A 21680-nucleotide genomic window follows, 5' to 3' on the forward strand; every position below is an offset into this window, starting at 1 on the left:
TAAAGCTGCATATCAGAAAGCCAAAGGAGTCACTGAACCACTCTATTTCATGAACCAAAGGAGGCCACATGGACCCAGAACTTACCAGGAGGAAATGCAAGGGACATACCAGACCCATTATAACCCCTATCAAGCCACTTCCATGTCGTCTTGGGGTCCCCCTGCTCATCCTTCCTGGTCCACACCCCCTCCTTGGTCGTATCCTCCTCAATACCATGCTTCTCTAGTTGCTCATTCCTTTCACTCTTATGCTCAGCCACAGCCTCAGTGGAATGCACCTCATCAGGGGTGGAGGCCCCAGTACGACTCTCCTCCCACTCCTTTGCCTCCACCACCTGCCCAACCACAACCCCATGCACATCCATCTCAAATAGACACCCCTACTCAACTAACCATGCCACCATTTACAAACCCGCACATGGGAGTAGCTCAACTCTGTTGCAAAGATGAGGCACAACATGTCCAAACAACTCCTCTTGAGCTCAATGATATTCGCCATAGCTCAAGAAGAGTATTGCAAAAAAGAGACTATATTGAAAGCAATGAAGGACCACATCCAGCAGAAGAAAATTCAAAAGAAAAGATCAAAGAACCATGGGTTGTACTTGATGAAGAGAAGGCATCAAAATCAAAGATCGAGAGAGTTCCCTCATGGTTACCATCAAATCTTCCAGTATTCAAGAGAAAAATCAACAAAAAGAGGAAGATGAGAAGGTCATGGTAGAAGGTGACATGAAGAATGATCCAGATCAGCAAAAGGACCAAGGATATCAGAGCTATATTGAGATATGGTTCCAGACGGTCACTAAGTTGCAGCAGTACTCTCTTCCTCAGCTATGCTTAATCCCTTCAAAGTCAAATCATATGGTCTCTGAAATCCGGATACCTACCAAAGCATGCATTTCAAGCCTCCACATCATTTTGTCTATCATCTCGATGTGCACATGGCTCCATTGGAAGTATTCTTATACTTGAAAATGATATTGTTTTTCCAGTAGGGTAGGGTAGAAAAAAAGAGAAAAAAGAAAAAAGAAAAAATGAAAATAAGAGAAAAATAAAAATCTAAAGTGAAAACCTCCTCGGAGGTGCCTTAGATTGGCTCATTGATTGAAAACCTCCATGAGGCGGTCAATGGGTTGGAAAGAAGAGAAAATAAAAAGAGAATAAAATTTCTGGGTGAAAACCTCCCTTGGAGGCGCCCAGGGCAGGAAATTAGGGTGAAAACCTCCATGAGGCACCCTAGTTGTTTTCAAAAAAAAAGAGAAAAAAAAAAAAGAAAAAACAGGCCTAATCTCTGTGGAATAATTGCAGGTTGCAGGGAATACATTGCAGGTAAGGAGGGTCGTGCAAAATGAGGATAGGGGTCCGTACCAGGCTACAGGACATCCCTACAGACATTCCTTCCATGGCCACTCGCCTTTCCTAAGATTTGATCACATTCAGGTCGAGATTCCACCTTCTACAGGAAGTTCTGGGCTTTCTATGGGAAGTTCTGGGCTTTCTACAGGATGTTCTGTAATTTTCTACAGGAAACATCCTGTAGAACCTTCGGGCGAGCCAAATTCGATTTTGGAAGGGAATCTGAAGCTTGGAATCTGTTTGTTAGGCATGCAGCCACCCCTCTATTCAACCCATCACCATATGGCACCCTGTTCCATCTCTTTACACCTCCGTCACCCACCTGGTTATGTGTTCCTGCACAGTCATACAAGAAACCCTGTTTGCCTCAGATTGACAGCAAGAATTCTTAAGTGACAAGTCAAGCAACGAAGTCTCGCACACCCTACCTATCCAAGCTCCATCTAGACTCTGCATCAACAAATTCCAAGTCTGCATTATAGCCCAACCTCATTTTTCTTACCATGCAAAAAACTGCAGAATGCTTGGAAGCAAAAATACATAGTGCTGAAATTTGTTTTTTCCCTAGCTTGAAAATCGTGCATCCATTTGCAAAACTGTTTCATGGGGAGTTGTATAGGGATGATGGCAACATGCCCGAGCAATTTCAGCCAATTCTGGTGCACGGTTTCCAAGAAATCAGCGCCTATCACCTTCAGCCATTTTTGCATTTTCTCCATATCTATGCATCCGTTTCAAAACCTGTTTCATGGGGAGATGCATATGGGTGATAGTAACCTACCCAAGCAGTTTCAGCCGATTCCGATGCACAGTTTCCGAGAAATTGATCTCTGTAATCTTCAGCCATTTTCTGTTTTTCTCGAAATCTATGCATCCATTGATCGCAATTTTGCTATGGGAGGTGCATAATGATGATAGGAACATGCTCAGAAAGTTTTAGATCGATCCGGGCTATCGTTCAGGAGCAATGGAGAAAATAAGTCGCTGCCTTGTAAAAATTCAACATCAGCAGCTTGAGGGTGCAAGTCTGAACGTGGAAACAAACTCTTGCAACTTAGATCTGGCTAGAGGACACCTGCACAAGGAAAACAGCCATGAATCAGCAACCAAGCCATCATGCAACCACAGAAACCAATGCATGCAGCAAATGAAAGGCCACAGCACCTCACAGCAACCACGCTCGACTTCCAGGTACGTGACTAACCTCGTTCCTCTATTGCATGAATCTAATTTAAGAACTGCATGAACAAATGAAGTGGTGGGATTCAGCCAGAAAGCTAGCCAATTCGATTGCACTCATCCAGGGATCACCAGCGCACGTGTGTAGTCATTCACGGGAAATTAAAAAAAAACAAAAAAAAACAGACAGTGGTAGAGATTTTGAACTCCAGCGCAACTAATGGTAAGGGATTCCAGGCAGAAAACATCCAGTCCCATAATAGCACTGCAGTCTGCACATGGCCACGTACACCTGGCCACTTCACTCCCTCACCACGAATCACGCCGCAATTAAAAAATGCTCGGCTGAAACCACCTGTTGTTCATGTGCACTTGCAACATCCTCAACTGAAGTATGCATCCTCCGCTGCCACAAAATGATTAACTAGTCGTCCTCCACCAGTTTTTCTACCTGTCTTTGAGATTCTGTTACGTATCGGGCTCGCTCAGAGGCGCAGTGGCGTTCTACAGGAACCGGGGGGGTCTTCTACAGGAAGTACGGCACAACCTTCCAGAGCAGGGAAGCCTGGACTTTTCCACGTCGAATTTGGAGCTTGAAAAGAGGTAGGCTCAGGAAACTGCTCTGCATATGATATATTTATATAAGGTGGAGGATTAAAAACACAATATTGGGTTGAAAGAAAGGAAAGTGAAGCTTAAAAGACTGCCTGTGTGTTTTTTTCCTTCTTTGGGTTATACACGGTCTCTCTGTTTTCCTGCTCTGCATCCAAAATATGCCTTTTTCTTTCTCACATTCTTTTGAAAAAGGATGCAACCATAGAAGCCAACCTATGAGAAACCAAATTTGCAAGACTATCCACTCTCTGAAGCAAAACCTTGTGTTATAAATATTCTTTGTTCTGTCAAAGGTATTGTTTTTTCTCAAAAACTGAGAAGAAAATTCAAGTTGGAAACAGTTCGAAGAAAAAATGGCAAATTGATGTTGTGAAAAAGAAGAACATGAGAAATTCCTAACTCCAGAAAGACAAACCTCAACGATTTCTCTATTTCCGATTTTGAAAGTTTGTTTCCTCCCTCCTCACCTGAACATTTCCAGCAGTCACCACACATCATGATAGGGAGATTTTTAGAAATATGGCAGGGGAAGATGAGGAGGAAAAGACCAAAATGGAGAAAGAAGAACTTGAAACAAAGGAGGGAATCAAAACAGAAGATGAGAAGGAAGATCCAGAATAGAAAAGAAAAAGACTAAAGCAGAGAAGGCAGAAACTAAACAAGATGAGAAGAAAGCCAAAACAGAGCATGAGGAAGCAAGCTAACAGAGGCAGAGAAGACCAAAGAAGAGGAAAAAAGGAGGAAGAGACACACCATGAGATATCAGTGACAGCAGACCGAAACAGCTTCTACAGGAAGCATGAAAACAGAACAACAAAAGGAGAAATCACCTGAAATATTGGCAAGGGAGGCAGCAGCTGTGCTTGCCACCTTAAGCACACCTCCAAAACCAAAAAGGAAGAGAAAGAGGCAAACCTCCATGTACTTTAAAGCGAGGAGGAGCACACAGATCAAAGTAGGCAGACCCCAGCCACAGTCAAAGGAGAAAATTGTCATTAAGGACACAACAGCTAAACAAAAGGAGGAGCCTCCTTCAAAGATATCCATCACCTATGAATGAGGAAGCCACAAACCTTCACTTGAAGAGAGAGAATTCAGATGATGGACTCAAAGACAGCTCTACAGGAAGCTGAGACAGTTCTACAGGAAGCTGAGAATTCTCTACAGGAAACTCAGACTAAGCTAAGAGAGACCAATCAATCGGAGGAAAAGGCGGCCAAACAATCACAGGAAGAAGGAAAGACAAGGAAACATCTGATGAACATCAAAGAGAGGACAAGCTGCAGGCTGAGGTTGAGGAGCTAACAAAACTGCTACAAGAAAAGGAGCACAGGCAGTGGGAAGAAGTAGAGAGAAAAGCATGGTTTCATGACCGAGAAGAGGACATCACTTCAGAAGCTTGGCATGACAGGGAGGAAGAGATAGATTAGTTGCTCAGGGGATGAGAAACACTTTCAGTAGGGGGGTGGTGATGAGCCCCAAAAATGGATAATTATATGGGCTCATTCAGCCTCCTAATTCGACTTAATCCACCATTCTCATTAGTTTATTGCATGTTTTTTATTATATTTATGCTAATAGAGTGAATTGGGTTAGTCATTATGCCAACAAGTCTAATGTGTGCTTTATGCAGTGTTTTTGGTCAATTTGGAGACAAAATCAAAGGTTTAAATGAGCACTTGGCAGCCAAATTCGTAGAGAGGATTTTTAGGAAGGTGTCCCCTTCATTTATGGGCCCTTACCTCGAATTATCCACCATTAGCTCGGAGTTCAAGGGCCACCAAATCGATTATCACAAGGGCAGCCAAGAAAGTCAAGTAGGACTACTGTTAACTGCAATTTTTGGGCAGCCGAGTCCCTAAAGTTTAGGAGGACTGTTGGGGTCCTCAATTTGCATAAATAAGAAGGCTTGGGGCCTCATTTCAGTTAGTCATTTTGTAGGCAGAAGTTAGCTAGTTTGTAGTTCGATTTTAGTCATTTTTTAGGCAGTAGGTTAGCTCTGCATTTCAGCACATTTTCAAGTTTTCCTTGTGGACAGTTTTTGGAATGTAACTATTCTTTTGATCAATAAAGATGAATCCAGCTTTGCACCAGCTCTAAATCTCTCTTAGGAGGTTGTAGCTCTTGGGGTTGGGCCCATCTCAAGTGCCCAGTACCTCCTTTGTTTACCTTTATGTGTTTTTGCTGCATTCTTAGAATAAAATCTGTTATTTAGATTTAAATCTTGTTTTGTTGTTTAGGTTGCTTTTGATGATTAAAAAGGCTTTTCATGTTCAGATTTAGTTGATAGGTTAATAACAGGGAAGATCTTCAAAAAAAGGGCCATCAAGCACCTCTGATTTCACCTCTCCCTCAGTGGGATCAGGAGCTGGGATCAAGGTGACCTTGTTGCCACCAAAAACATTGTCTTTGCTTCGCCATGCAATCATTAGTGTTCGATTTTTAATTGCAGAAGTTGGTTACATGTTCAGATTCTTGATTGCTTCGTTGCATAGTTAGTATACATGGTTTCATTGCAATTAAAACTTTTGTTCATTCTCTTTACTGTCAGCTAGATCAGATTAGGTCAACGTAACTAGGTCTCTGATTTTACAAGTCTTCGTTGGTTCAGTTGGAAAAACCACTTGCAGAGCACATGTACCACTTCTCTATCTGCCCATACTCCATCAATCCCATCTACTCCATCCCCTAACTCGGATTCTTGCCTCACGTTTGCCACACTTGCTCACACAACCCTAATTTTTGTGCAACATTGCTTCATTCCTCCTTGAACAAATCCAGCCATCTTCATCTTTCCTCAACTCCATCCACCAAGTCTTGGACCTCCTTACACCCTTGTCCTACCTCCATACTCACTCCTTCACCTTTCTCTCTCCATCCATCCTCCAAAATCCCATTTCTGAACAACCTGTAGAAAATTACAGACATCCTGTAGAAATTCCAGAACATCCTGTAGAACCCCTGCAGACTTCCTGTAGAGGCTCACGAATGAGGTTTCTTGATAGCCAAACTTTGTGAAACTCTCTGGAAGGGTGTTAGGGACCCCTTAGGCCCTCTCTGAACCTTCCCGACCTCCTCCAAGCATTTCCTCTCGCCAATCCACCTCTGCACAGTCAAAAACAGTCAAATCGCATGCATGATAATTCTGGCAACTTATTCAAAAATACAAAAAGATGTTTTTTTCTGATGTTACTATAGAAGTAGCTTAGATACATGTATTTAGCTTCCTAGAAGTCAATGGCATCTCTTTCAATAGCTTTCACCCTCTTTCTTGCATGAGTAGGGCTAGCTGGTAAAATTAGGGTTTGCTAGGGTTTACGTTTCCTTTCAGCTTTCAGTTTCTTTCTGCAAGTAGATTAGCCCCCTTTGAGTTAGCTTTCATCCATCAGTTAAAAAGCTTCTTCTAAGAGCTCATAGAAGTTGGCTTAAGCTGCTAGTGGACTTGTGTCAGCTGATAAAGTGACAGTCGCGATAAGAGCTAGTACTTGTGCATATAGCACCGTCGCTTCCAAGTTTGTTACGAACTACCGGGTTGATAAAATTAAAGAAAGGAGTTCCAGGAGTTGCAGCATTATTGCTGCAATACTGGGGCCCACCATTAGCCATGTTAGAATTAGTAATGTGTCTAATAATCTTTGTAGTCTCATTAATGGGAATCTTAGTGTAAAGAGAAACCACATCAAAGCTAACTAAGATATCAAAAGGATCCAACTTAATATATTTCACTTCATTAACAAATAAATAAGAATCGTTAACAAAGGAGATGGTGAGGTCCACCAATGGCTTCATCTTTTGAGTTAAGAACTTAGCTAAAAGATAATTGGGTCCACCAATGGTATTAACTATGGGTCTCAAAGGGGCACCCTCCTTAGGAATCTTAGGGCGGCCATAGATTCTCGAGGTGAGGACATTATTTTCCACAAGATTTCTACTTAATTGGATAAGGGAATTATCAGACTTAATGGCATTAGCAACTTCTTTCGAGACCCCATGGTCATGAAAAGTTATAAGTATTCAAGAAACATTTGAATAGTCAATCTGACGTTATCAAGTTTATTATGGAGGTTGAGAGTAATGGTAGCATTCCTTTCGTTGATATTATTATTTCTAAGAATTATGATGGTTCCACTTTGCACTAGGTTTTCCATAAAAAGACTCAAACATAGTTGTACCTACATGCTAAGTTCCATCACCATCCAACGCAGAAACTCAGTGTGTTAAACACCTTGGCCACCAAGGCATTAAGGATCTCTAATGAAAATCACTTTAATGAAGAGAAGACCCACTTAATGGATGTCTTCATAAAAAAAGGATATAATAAATGTTAGGGCATCAAGGCTTTCCAAAATTCTACCCAAGGTCCTAAACCAAAAAGGGACCTTGCTAATCATATCCTTAAGGTTTGGCTTCCCTTTAGTCAGGGAACCACTTATAACATTACTCACATTTGAAGGAAGAATTATGTTTCTACCTCCTTCAAACCATTAAATACCATTCATGGTATGCTGAAGTCGATCAAGGATCATATTGACCCTTCTAACATGAAATGCATCTATTTAATTTCCTAGGTACTCCTTATGTTGGTGAAGCATGTCAATCTATTAAGCAAAGGATTCAAGAGCATATGGTTGACATTAAACATTGTCAATCTCGTTCCTCTACTCTTGCTAAGCATGCAGAGAAAACAAAGCACCATATTTGCATTGAGGACTTTAGGATCCTAGTTAAGATTGATCTCTATCATCACAGGTAATTCAGAGAAGTCATTGAGATTGGAAAAACTATTGAAATCTAAACATAGATGACAATTGGTAGATTAACAGGAATTGGATTCTTTCCCTCTCTTCAGGTTTAGCTTCCTCTTGTATCCTCTCCCCCCTTCATTTTCCACCTTTTTCCTTAGTTTTCTTATTATGTAGATTTTTATATTTAGGGTTATTATTATTATTATTTGTTGTTTTTAGTTATATATATATATATATATATATATATATATATATATATATATATAATTTTTTTATCAATTTATAATACTAATATATTCATGATTATTATATTTAGAATTGAATTTTGTTCTTATCGATTTATCTTTAATAATAAGAAATTATATATATATATATATATATATATATATATATATATATATATATATATTATTAATAATTTAAAATTTTCCTTTTAAATTTGTTGAAAATAATATGATTAAAGTATTTTACCATTAATTTATTTTATATTTTATATTTTCTTATATTATTTAATAGTTATTTATTTATTATTTCTTTCTTAACCTTTCCTACATTTAAAACCTCTAAATATTTTTATGACTTTTCACTTGTTTGTTAATAATCTCATTTATTATTATGAACATTTTAATTTTATTAATATTTTGCTGAAGAAACAAATTCACATTTGACCTCTTAATGTTCAATTAATCTAACACAAATTCTCATTTTTAACCCCGCATCTTTCTCCTATTTATCTCTCAATGCCTAATCCAATTTCGTATCTTTGTCCTAAAGATGAGCCACACTTACTGTCTTGAAACATCGACAATAAAAAAGTTTGATGTGAGTAATCTGGAAATGCTTCATAACTTTCTCATTCCCAGTAGCTAGGCTTCTGCATCCTTTGATTTCTTCATCTCACCATCAAATGTGGGAGGTTTGGCATTCTTAAACTACTCTGGTACATATTCTCATTCCCTCCTTCCTTCGTGGTGATGATGATGGCAACGTTGTGGCCTTATGTGATTGTTTGCATATTGTTGCTCATGGGTGCTTACCTTCTTTTCAGGAGTATCCAAGAAAGTGCTTCCTTTCACAATGCCTTCACTTGACAAACCGTGTCTCTTCCTAGATCTGCTCTCATTCACTCCATTCTTTCTTTCTTCTTGTTTCTTGGGGCCTTGATTGTCTCTCTGACTAGCTCCCAACTTATGATGTGCTTGTCGTTGCAAGTATGAAAGGCTCTGCAATATGACAGCATTCACTTTTGCTTGTCTTTCTTGTGCTTTGACAAGCCTCTCTTGTGCCTTAAAAGCCTCTTATTATCAGCCCTACAACTCCTTATTTTAGCTCTTAAGCTCCTCAATGTATCCATCCAATTAGGAGAGTCTGTCCCTCCTTGTTGCTCAACTAATCTCTCCTCTCCAACTGATATTTTCTCTTCAAATCCATGTCGTGACTAGTCGTAGTTGTATTGCACCATTCCTATCCTCATTCTTGTTGGACTTCATTGTCTTCTTATGTGCTAGAAATTCACACATAACTGTTAGATTAATCAAATATAAATGTATAATAGAAATTATCACCTTGGCTCATTATTGGAAGTCTAGTTGATGTAAGGCTAGATGTAACATTACACGTCATGTTAGCACATCAATATTAATGAAATCATGTTGGATCATTGGTGCATCAATACAATAGAATCAGATCAAGCATTAATATTATGCTACATACATATATCACAATGTAAGCACACCAAATAGTACCTATAATCATCCAACACAAAAAACAGGTTCTAACACCTATCATCTGTTATAAAGCCTTATATGTTCTCCAAAGGTCTAGCATTAAACCTTTGCTCTGATACCACTTTGTAACATACCCCCTTATCACCCTTACACCACACTAAAGGTGTAAGGAGGAAGTTATTATTGTAGTCCCAACCTCCATAGTCCTGTCATGGAAATGGGGTCTAATTTTTTTGCTCTTTTTCAACCTTTTCAAAACGCAAAACCAATAGCATCATTGTTTTTATCTCATCGAGAACTTTCTGACGATATAAGGTTTACCTCAATCTGACTTATGGATCAAAAGTTATGGCCCTTCAAGTTTCATCATTTTATTTCTCGCCATAGCAACAAGGAGATGCCACATGGCATCCACATGATGCCCATATGGCAACCCCACCCCACTCAAGGGTCCACCTCAACAAAACCTACCACCTCCATACCACCATGGTGTAACCATGTTTCTATGCTAATGTAAGGTCTGGGTTGGCCATTTTTCAAAAATATCACAATGGCGCACACTCCCATGGCCCCGACCCTAGCCATGTCAACCTCCTGACTAACTCAAGCTCCTGACTACTCTTCAAGTCCTAATCTATCAACCCCGTGACTTAGGGTGATGTCATTTTGACCTCACTGTGGCCACATGGCCTCCTCTAAGGGTGTCACGTGTCATCAATTTTTGGCTTATTTGGGCCTTACCAAAAGACCAAATCTAAGTGCCACATGTCATGCCTATGTGATGCCATGTCACCCCCTGGTCCATGTTATTTTCCCATGTAGCATGGGTCCCACTATGGGCTTTGAATCCTTTTCCATTCACGTATTTCATGTTATAAAAATATTGTGGGTCCTCTGCCTAAACCCCCCGCACCCCCTACATTTTGCCAATCTAACAGACAAGTTTAGCCTAAGTTCCTTTTTACAACACTCGCATTATCAGAGAAGTTCTTGAAATCGAGAAGCACCCCAATAATTTCAATAGAGAAAATGGATTCAAATTAAGCCTATATTGGAAGCATGTTATCCATCGCCTTTCTCGTTGAAATTATTTTCCTTCTTTTGATTTTGGTTTTTATCTAACTTATTTTAACTCATTTATTCTCCTTTTATTTAATCAGATCTAATCACTTCCATAACTTATTTTCCTTCTTTCAATTTTGATTTTTATCTAATTTATTTTAACTTGTTTATTCTCCTTTTATTTAATCTTATTTAATCCCTTCCATATCTTGATTCAACTCCCTAAACTATTTTATTAAGTTAATTTTTATTAACTTATTTAATTGTTTTTTAATAATTATTTATTTTCTCTAAAATAAATTCCTCTCTTTTTAATTATTTTTATATATTTTTAATTTGAACTTCATAAGTTTTATTTTTAATTTATTTTATTGTTAATAATTTTAATCATATGTTTCATTATATTGGGTCGGTATTAATTTTTTTTATATTTTTAATTATTTAAATCAAAAAAATGTGCTAATTATTTTTTATTTTTAATTAATTCCATCTTTTATTTTTCACCCTAAATAATTGATATTTTTATCATTATTAATTTAGTTTCTATTTTTTTATATTATTTAAATTTATAATTTTATTATTATTATTTTTGTCAAATTTTTGAATCAATATATTTACTTATTCCTTTGACTTTGATTTTAAGTTAATTGTTTAAATAAAATATATTTCATATTCCATATATATCTAACTACAATGGTTTATTTCAGCTAGTCATTTGGTTCCTCAGGATTAGCATATTACATGTATGGCATATTACATGTATGGGGAACTATAATACATTATGTTACCAATTGAACGCATAGAAAGTAGAATAAAGAAGGTGAAATATATGGATCTAAGCTTATAATTTATAGTTTTATTAAATTAAATATGATTACATAATATCTAGGTTGGCCATTTTTCAAAAATATCACAATGGCGCACACTCCCACGGCCCCGACCCCAGACATGTCGACCACCTGACTAACTCAGAGTCCTAACTACTCATTGAGTCCCAATCTATCAATCTCCTAACTTGGGGTGGCATCATGTTGACCTCACTGTGGCCACATGGCCTCCTCTAAGGGTGTCACGTGTCATAAATTTTTGGCTTATTTGGGCCTTACCAAAAGACCAAATCTAAGTGCCACATGTCATGCCTATGTGGCACCATGTCACCCCCTGGTCCATGTTATTTTTCCATGTAGCTTAGGTCCCACATGGGCTGTGAATCCTTTTCCATCCACGTATTTCATGGGATAAAAAGATTGTGGGTCCTCTGAACCCCATCCTGCCTCCCTCCCTCCCCCCTTTTGCCAATCTGGCAGGCAAGTTTAGTCCAAGTTCCTTTTTACGAACTTATATATTGCATAATGTCATATTAAATATGAGTAATTAAAAATATATTATAATATATAACAATTATAACTAAGTAGTCCTTACCTTAAGTGGTCGAGAGCGCATGAAATTATTTGATATTGTTGCCTAGATCCATCTTAATCCTAGCCTATCAAGGGGGTCTCTTGCGAATTTATGAAGGGCCTCTAGGTGAATCCTTTTCCGAGTTAAGATGGAATTTATCAAGGGCCTCTAGGTGAATCCTTTTCAGAGTTAAGAGGGCCTCTAGGCGAATCCTTTTCGGAGTTAAGATGGATCTAGGCTCATAGATGTAATGTAAGTATGTAAACAATTTTAAATGTAGGCCCAATTAAAAAATAGAAAGATAAAAGTTAAAAATGCTATCAAGATGAGTGTAAACATTTAAATGTTGGCTCAAATAATAATAAAAAGTTAAAAGTAATAAACAAAAAGTTAAAAATAATATAAACACTAGTATCCAAATGAGTGTAAACATTTAAATGTTGGCTTAATTAATAATAAAAATTTAATTAATAAAAATAATAAAATTCAATTTGTTATATTTTTATTTTGTTATTAACTTGTGAATATATTTTGTTACAATACCATGGCTTATCAATACCACATGCCCAAAAACTATAACTTATTTCATAACCAAAGTATTCTATAACAATACAAGATTCTCAATCATGGATATTCATCCCACTTTGTCGTAGATATTATTAACTTGTGAAAAATAGACTTTGTTACAATACCATGGGCCAATACCATGGCTTATCAATACCACATGCCCAAAAAACATAACTTATTTCACAATCAAAATATTTTATAACAATATGACATGATTTTATAGAAAAACTTTCCGCGATAATCACATAAACGGTTTGTCCTATAAACTTGTTATGGATCACAGAAGACTCAATTCAATAAATATGACATGATTCTTAACAAAAGATATTGACCCCCACTTTTCCATTGATATTATGAACTTGTGAATAGGCTTTGTTACAATACCATGGGCCAATACCATGGGTTATCAATGCCACATGCCCAAAAGTCAACTTATTTCACAATCAAAATATTTTATAACAATATGACAAAATTCCTGACCATGGATATTATTAACTTGTAAATAGATTTTGTTACAATACCATGGCTTATCAATACCATATGCCCAAAAACCATAACTTATTTTACAACAAAAATAATTAAATTTTATAACACTTTTTTTTATATAATCTAAAAGAAAAAAGTTTATAATTACTTCTGAGATATCTCTAAACCCTGTATACTCACTACTACTAAAAATATTCTCATAGAAACTAAATTAAGGTTTTAATAAAGTTAATTAAAAATAAGAATACTTTTACATATAAATACCTAAAATATGTATAATATAAATAAGTTTTTCATTATTGTATTTTAGTTGACATGATTGATCCAAAATATAGGTTTGATATTTTACAACCAATTAAGTTTTTTTCAATTCAGATACTTTTTTAAACACAATATAATGGGATCAAACTTAAGAGAGAAGGGGGTAGGAGGGTGAGAGTGAGAGGGATGAAAGAACAAAGACATAGAGAGATAGAGGTGGAGAAAAAAAGGGAGTGACAAGGGAGAGGTGGAGAGAGAGTGAGGGAGAGAGGAGAGGAGTGAAGACAAAGAAGAGGAGAGGAGAGATATAGGGAGAAAAGGGGAAGAGAGAGAGAAAGAGAGACACAAAGATGGAGGGGAGAGAGAAAAGGGGAGAGGGAGGGAGATAGTGACAGAGTTGGAGGGAAGAGAGAGAGAGAGAGATGCATGGGGGAAGAAAGAGGGAGGTGGGAGAGAAAGGGAGATAGAGGGATGAAGAGAGATAGGTCTCAAGAGAGAAAATGAGAGAGAGTTGGAGTTGGAGGGGGAGAGAGGGAGGGAAGAAGAAATACATAGAGGGAGAAAAGTGGAGAGAGAGAGGCAGTGATAACGGAGCAAAGGAGAGAGAGTGAGAGAGGGAGAGAAGGGGAAGAGAGAGAGAGAGTGAGAGAAAGAGGTGGGGAGAGAGAGATAGATACAAGGAAAATTTTATGGGCTAATATTCGCAACTGGGCTAATATTCCATGTTTTCTCCAAAAAAAAGATTTGCCAATTTCCATTTTTCTAAAAATGAATGCCCAACTGGGCTAATATTCCATGTTTTTTCCAAAAAAAAGATTTGCCAATTTCCATTTTTTTTTAAATAAATTCGCCCAAATTTTATATTATAAAATTATTTTACCTTAAAATTCGCCACTATATATAAAACAATTAGAAATCTAAACATTTTAACAAAATGTCAGCAAACATTTTAATATTTCGATATTAGGAACTAATAAGATTCGGCAAGGTTGCTAAACTTTAAATGACCTACTCCTTTCTAGCAGCCTTCTAAGAGCATGCTCCCCAAAAAGGGCAATGTTGCAAGATGCAACTGGCAGACCCCATGCTAGAGAGGAATAAGCCTGCCAGGATTTGAACTTGGATCATCTCCACAGCAACCACTTGAAGTTGCGACTAGACCACAGCCTGATGGACTAGTCACTACACCCACCTATAGATATATCTCTGCAGAATATGGGAAAAAACAAAAGTGTTATCATTTCAATTCTCTAGCCATCACTATATCATGCCAACCGATTAAACACTGGGTGTAACCAAAATCACCTTGTGAGATACAGGTATTGAAAATCTATTTTATGCATGCATGCTCAGAGTAAGGAAGCCAGAGCTATCGAAATTAACATGCATCTGCCTATACTTTGAAAAATGAGATGCCACTCCACTGTGCTTGTTTAAGAAAATTTCCACTCTGAAGAAGGTGCAACAAACAGCAGGATAATACTAGAAGCAAGCAAAGAAAATACAAATACAATAAGAAAATCTGACACGAGCAAAGCTTAATTTGGGAAAAATGAAATATATACAAAGAGGGGAAGACACCATGAAGGCACCCCCTGAAACTTGATGCAGTAACCCTTGCTTTTTTCTACTCGCTTTTTCTCCCTCGATTGGTGCTGAAGAGAAGAACCCTCTTTCTTCACTCAATCCTAATGTTTATACCCTTTTTACATAACAGTTTTCTGCTACAAATGTACGTGGCAGACATCTCACCTTTTACACTTCTTCAGTTACAGTGGCATTTTCATATCTCATCGCTATATTGTCCTTTGACTCCTTTCTATAAAGCTCTTAAAGTTTCACATACTTTAACATCTAATTTTACACCCGATTAAGAGCAGAGTTTTCTTTTCCGGGCATTCGACCGTGTTAGGTGCCAAATATGGACGTTACCAATACCCTGTTTTTTTTTTAAATCTTACCCAGCCAAGGGGTTTTCAACATTTTCAATATTGCTGCTGGGTAATCTGTATAACTTCTGTACCGTGAGACATTGTATGTTTGATTATGATACCTTATCATCGGTTTAGTTATGGTTTAATTAGAATCGCCAACAATTCCTTCCAAAGCATATTTCGTCCCTGAAATGATCTACATGGATCACATCTCTCACTATTATTTTCCGGCTAGCAATCTTGGGAATAAATTTAGTGATATTGTGGTCCATCCATGAAATGTTAAAAATGGATCACATCTGCCACTAGACTTTCTTGACGAGCAATCTTGAAGATGAATTTATTGATGCTGCACCAGTCCTCGCATGAAAGTAGGTTCTTGAGAACCAATATAGGTTTTCAAAGAAGGGGTGGTAGTAAACTTAAAATAGATTTAACTTCTTTGTTGTGGTCCAAAAGAATATATTATTTTTGTTTTCCTCCACCCTATGAACTGACCGCTTATATCAGGCACATACCCTATCTCTTGGGTTCTGAACACCCAGCCATGGCCTTCAACATTTGTCAAATATTGCTCCTAAGCAATCTACATAGCTTGTTTGTTTTAGAAACTTCCTGTTTAGTTTCGTTTCATTTTCTTAGCATCACCAGTAATCACCACAAGAACAAAGACCATCCTTGAAATGATGGTAACGGTTAGCATCTCTAACAATAATTTCTCGACTAACAATCTTCGAGATAAACTTAGTGGCACTGTGGCAATCAGCACAGACTCGGAGATTCTTGGTTATATGGATAGGTGTCCCAGGGCTGGTAGTAATAAGACCAAAAGCAATAGCCAGTTTCTCACTATGGCTGCCAAGAATGTTTCCCTTTTCTTCCTCGTGCACATTATGCAGCACACAGCTTGTATCAGGCACGTATCCCGCCTCTTCCATCTGCCCAGCCAAGGTCTCCAACATTGCATAAATTTCCTCAGATTGAGGGTGTGATTTATCTCCCATAAGAAAAGCAAAAACCCTATTATTTGCCTCAATAAAACTATACCCTGGAATCTTTTTCAACCCTTGGGAATTTATCAATGTTCTCACCTTGGTTACATCGTCCCACCTGCCAGCAGCAGCATAAATGTTAGACAGCAGCACATAATATCCAACATTTTTGGGCTGTAAGTCAAAAAGACATTCTGCCACACGTTGCCCTAACTCGAGGTTGCCATGAATTCTGCAGGCACCAAGCAAGGCACCCCATACACCAACATCAGGTTCTAATGGCATCTTATTGATCAAGTCGTGTGCCTCAGTCAGTAGCCCAGCACGGCCAAGAAGATCAACCATGCATGTATAGTGCTTAATCCTAGGTTTGATTCCATAGTCAACTCTCATGCAATCAAAATATTGCCAACCCTCATCCACTAGGCCTGCATGGCTGCATGCAGATAAAACACAAGTAAATGTGACTTGGTTTGGTTTTATAGCTGTCCGTCGCATCTGAAGAAAACATGCAACTGCATCTTTCCCATGCCCATGCATTCCATACCCTGCAATCATTGCATTCCATGAGACTACATCTTTTTTAGACATTTTGTCAAACACGTGATGGGCAATTTCTATGCGACCACACTTGGCATACATGTCTATGAGACCAGTCCCTACAAATACATCCAAATCAAACCCACTTTGAACAATGTAACCATGAATCCGTTTACCTTGTTGCAGAGCACCTAATTGGGAAAAGGCCGAGAGCACTTCTGTCATGGTGACTGCATTAGGTTTCATGCATGTCATTGTCATTTGATTAAAGAGTGTCAAGGCCTCATTAGCATGCCCACTCTGGGCATAGGCAGAGATCATTGCATTCCATGCACCAATATATGTTTTAGATGTTTTGCCAAACAATTGGCTAGCAAGATCTATGCTTCCACATTTTCCATACATGTCTATGAGGGCTGTCTCCATGCAAACATCAGAATCCAATCCATTTCTATTTATGTGCTCATGCATCAGTTTCCCCTGTTGCAGATCTCCCAAGTGGGCACATGCTTGAAGCACGCTCATCATGGTAACCATGTTGGGTGTTATACCTGACTGCTGCATCTGATTAAAAACTGTGAGAGCCTCATGGAAACAACCATCTTGGGCATACCCAGCGATCATTGCATTCCAGGAGACCACATCTCTCTTAAACATTTTGTCAAACAACGTTCGCGCAATATCAATACAACCACACTTGGCATACATAGTTACCAATACATTCGTTACAGAAATATCCCATTCAATTCCACTTCTATTTGCATAGTCATGAATCCACTTACCCTGTTGCAGATCTCCTAAATCACTGCAGGCCGAGAGCACGCCCACCAAAGTTCTTGAGTCCGGATTCACATTCTCCACTAGCATCTGATGAAACAAACTCAAGGCTTCATTAGCTTGTCCATTCCTGGCATACCCTGCAATGATCGCTGTCCATGAAACCACATCTCTGGTGGGCATTTTGTCAAACATCTGGCGTGCATTGTCCACTCTTCCACATTTGGCATACATGTCTATAAGAGCATTGCCCACATAAACATCTGATTCAAGCCCATTTCTTATTACATCATAATGAATCTCTTTCCCCCTTTCCAGAGAAGACATTCCACTGCATGCTTTGAGGACAAACGGGAAAGTATACTTATCAGGTTGAATGTCATCTTGTAGCATTCTGTAATAGAGTATAAGGGATTCTTCATGCCTTCCATTCCTGGCATACTCTCTTATAATAGCATTCCATATGAATACATTTCGTCCGTGTGTTTTTTCAAACACTTGGCGTGCATCGTCCAGACTGCCGTACATGGCATACATGCTCACGGTTTTGGTTGCTAAGAATATGTTTTGATGAAAGCCAGTTATGAGAAAGTGAGTGTGGATTTGCTTCAGGGATTTTAAGTCGGCGCATGACTGCAAAAGCGAAGCATATCTACTGGCATTGAAATCCTTAAACGGAGCCTTGGAACCATTACACTGCGATTCACATTGTGAGATTTGTGTGGGTTTTTCAAGAGAAGCCAGGCACAAACTGGCTCCAGTAAGTTGCTGAATTTTGAATTTGTGATAAGAAGAGCGGTAATTGTGCCAAACGGAAGAAGCCATGTAGTAAAATGAGAGGGAGATTTGAATAAATTATATTACATGTCATAACGAGAAGTGTTCTTCGTGGATGACTAGCCGTTACATGTGGATTTTCATGGTTATTCCGATGGTTTCATCTATGTGAGTTGGTCCTGTTTATTTTGGGGTTAATTGTTTTGTATTTTATTAAGAAGATCATAAGAGTGGTTCTAATTGGTATGATTAATATATTCATCATTGTTTTATTATAGATTTAATTTAATTTTTAATTTGCTAGGTGGAGTTTTGATTCTGGTTAAGCCATAATTTTTTGGTAACTATTTGTTATGTTTCTATATTAGTGACGATTCAATGTGGAGTTTTGATTCTTGTTAAGTCATAAATTTTTGGTAACTATTTGTTATGCTCTTACATTGTGATGATTCAATTTCCACTTGTAGATAGGGTGCGGCATTTGTCAACTCTTTCGTTTCACTACTACTGCGGTTTTCGGACAATGCCTATTACAACACTTAGTCATTTCTTTTCGTTAAGTGTTCACTTTCTTCAATAATGCCATGGAAATCAACAATTTTACTTCAATTCATTTATTTACTTCATACATGTGTAATACCATCAAACAACAATAGACATCAATGTACACGAATTCATGAAGGGAGGGGCAACTCCCAATGAAGTCTCCCCAATCATTTATAAAATCTTCTACAAAGTTATTTTACAAGTTTACAATAAAATACAATTGTGCGACAATTTGTCCCGGTGCATCAGTCCGTGTAGGCCCGCCTGACTGTCTACACGTGTCGTGCAGCCCTCCACATTGTTCACCTGAATCCTGAACTCGTCGCTCAACCTCTGCCCTGCAACTCGTGCAACTCGTTCAGCGTGCTCGAGTCGTGTAGGTCATGCAGCCCTCCACACTGTTCACCTGAATCCCAAACTCGTCATTCAACCTCTGCACTGCAACTCGTGCAACTCGTTCAGCCTGCCCGGGTCCTGCAGCCCACCCGAGTCATGTAGGTCACCTAAGTAGTGCAACCCATCCGGGTCACCCAGGTCGTGCACACTTATAGGTTGTTGGATGTACTCTCGATGTTATAGTGGTAGCCACTAGGTTTGATCTGGGATCGATCTTGGGCCTCACCCAGAGTACTCTAATGAGTTACTAATTCACCATGGTATAAAAAGATTGTTAATGTGTAAATTTTACAAATTTATCTTATTTCTTGAATTTCTCAATATCTAAATAATCAAAATTAAATTATTATATTATTTATCATCCATCTCAATATTTTCAAAATAAAAAATAAATAAAAACCCTCAAAAAAACATTTTTATTAATAAAACCCAATTTACCAAATCAAAAATTATTTCTATTTATCTTATTACTATTATTATATTTCCTTTTATATAATTATATTTATATATATCTTGATAAACATATATTTATACAATCCTATAAACCAGATTGTTCCCTCAATACAATACATAGGAATATAATAATATATAATGTACTATATTCAAATTTCATATAATAACATATAATGTACTAGATTTAAATTTCATATATTGTATCTTTCGTTGACGTTATGGATACTTTTTCTTCTCTTTTGCTGTATGGCTATTATTCTTTTATTTTTTAATATTTAATTTTGTTTATTTTGATCATTTCCTTTTCTTTAACGGATTTAATTTTAGAGTCAATTCTTTAATAGATATTAATTATATTGTATAATTTTTTTAGAGTCAATTCTTTAATAAATATTAATTATATTATATTGCATAATCTTTTGTTAATATATATATTAATTATATTATATTGCATAATCTTTTATTAATATATATGAGTCTTTTCATATTAGTTTTTATTATTTTGGTAATATTTTTATTTGTTACATTAAAATAATATTTTAACTATAGATGGAATTACATATTATTATATGTTATATTTTTTTATTATTTAATTTAATGGTTGGAATTTTTTTATTTTGATAAATCATTGTATTTTTTGGTTAAATTTGTTATCTTAGTTTTGATGAGGAACCATATTGGATGGTTTGAAACACGTCACCATATAAGTGTAGATGTTATTTTGCTAGAAGAATTTTCTCTAAACAATTCGAATCACAAAAACTTGAATATAGAGCAGTTTGAGGCATTAAATGATATTTTTTGGGGGTAAAACTTTTGCGCTTTAGCACCACACTTTAATTTCTTATTATACACAGCGAGACTTTTCCAACGGCACAATAATTGCCTAAATGGCATTCAGTATGCAAAAGTTATGCCACTTGGAGGTTAACCTTCTTGTTTTGACCACCATAATTCGATAGGATGCCACGTCATCCCCCAATACTCGTGGAAAAGGGGCTAGCCACGTCAGCCCCCATTACTCATGGAAAAGGGGCTAGCCACATCATCATAATGAAGAAGACTCTAGATGAGTCAATATTGTAATTGTAATTAAAAGTTGGAGTCAAACCTAACCACTAGTAGATTATTATGATGTGATATAAACAGGTCAATAGGAGGAAAATGGGTTTCATTCTTTTGAGTGCATTTTGTTCCATATACGAGAAAAATAACCCAAAGGGATGGGGAGAGAGTACACAAAGAGGATTTGTGCATTGTAATAGCCCATAGGCCACAAGCCTTAATTCTTTGTACTTGCAGTCATTTTCTATTCACAGGAAGAGAGCATAGCAGTCTCACCTTCCATCTGGGTTTTCTCCTAAAAGTGTTTCCCGAGATCTATCTTGTGTGAATTGTGGTTTGTGAGTTTTTATTTCGTTGTTCTATATTTTCTGCATAATTACAATTTGCATGCATACACAATAAACAATAATTTACAGATCTAAAAAGCTAAAGAGGAATAAACTTTCATAATGTAGAGCTCATATTTTTAAGTATAATTTTATCATATTTGTTATGACAAACTATTTGGTGGAATATCCATGACAGTTTATGGATCACTAGAGGGATAAAATCAATCTAAGTGTAAACCGTGCAAATTCGTCTTGATTTCAAAGCTATCAAGCATTGAGAGTGATAAAAAATTATTAAAGAAAATAAGTATCGATGGAAATGACTTTTAATACAAACTACACCCATCTCAACTTTAGAGTTATCAAGTGACAAAAGGGAATAGAGTCACCTTGATGGATTCTCTCATCATGTGATAACTCTGGAGTTAGGATGGATCTAGAAGGTTTACACCTTGATAGATTTGATTCC

The 21680-nt window shown here is 37.3% G+C and overlaps 1 protein-coding gene across 1 annotated transcript; it reads right to left on the reverse strand.

The window, feature by feature from the left end:
* Positions 1–14933: 14933 nt before the first annotated feature.
* Positions 14934–18564, reverse strand: LOC149170435 (pentatricopeptide repeat-containing protein At3g12770-like). The gene is made up of 2 exons (XM_089429018.1): positions 17045–18564; positions 14934–16876 (listed from the first exon to the last, which is right to left on the reverse strand). Exons 1-2 carry the CDS (start codon positions 18468–18470, stop codon positions 15981–15983), a joined length of 2322 nt encoding a protein of 773 aa, XP_089285144.1. The 5' UTR covers positions 18471–18564; the 3' UTR covers positions 14934–15980.
* Positions 18565–21680: the final 3116 nt, after the last annotated feature.

Source organism: Pinus tabuliformis, chromosome 4_2 (genome assembly GCF_031772625.1).
Source record: "Pinus tabuliformis cultivar Carrire ecotype Pingquan chromosome 4_2, CPIR1, whole genome shotgun sequence".
In the NCBI taxonomy this organism is placed as follows: Eukaryota; Viridiplantae; Streptophyta; class Pinopsida; order Pinales; family Pinaceae; genus Pinus; species Pinus tabuliformis.

Bases quoted from the DNA above. Each gene is read 5' to 3' on its own strand.
- LOC149170435 (XM_089429018.1), bottom strand. From the start codon at position 18,470: ATGGCTTCTTCCGTTTGGCACAATTACCGCTCTTCTTATCACAAATTC. The intron at 16,877-17,044 runs GTAAACGGATTC...CAATGATTGCAG, and splicing joins ATTAGGTGCTCTGCAACAAG to GGTATGGAATGCATGGGCAT.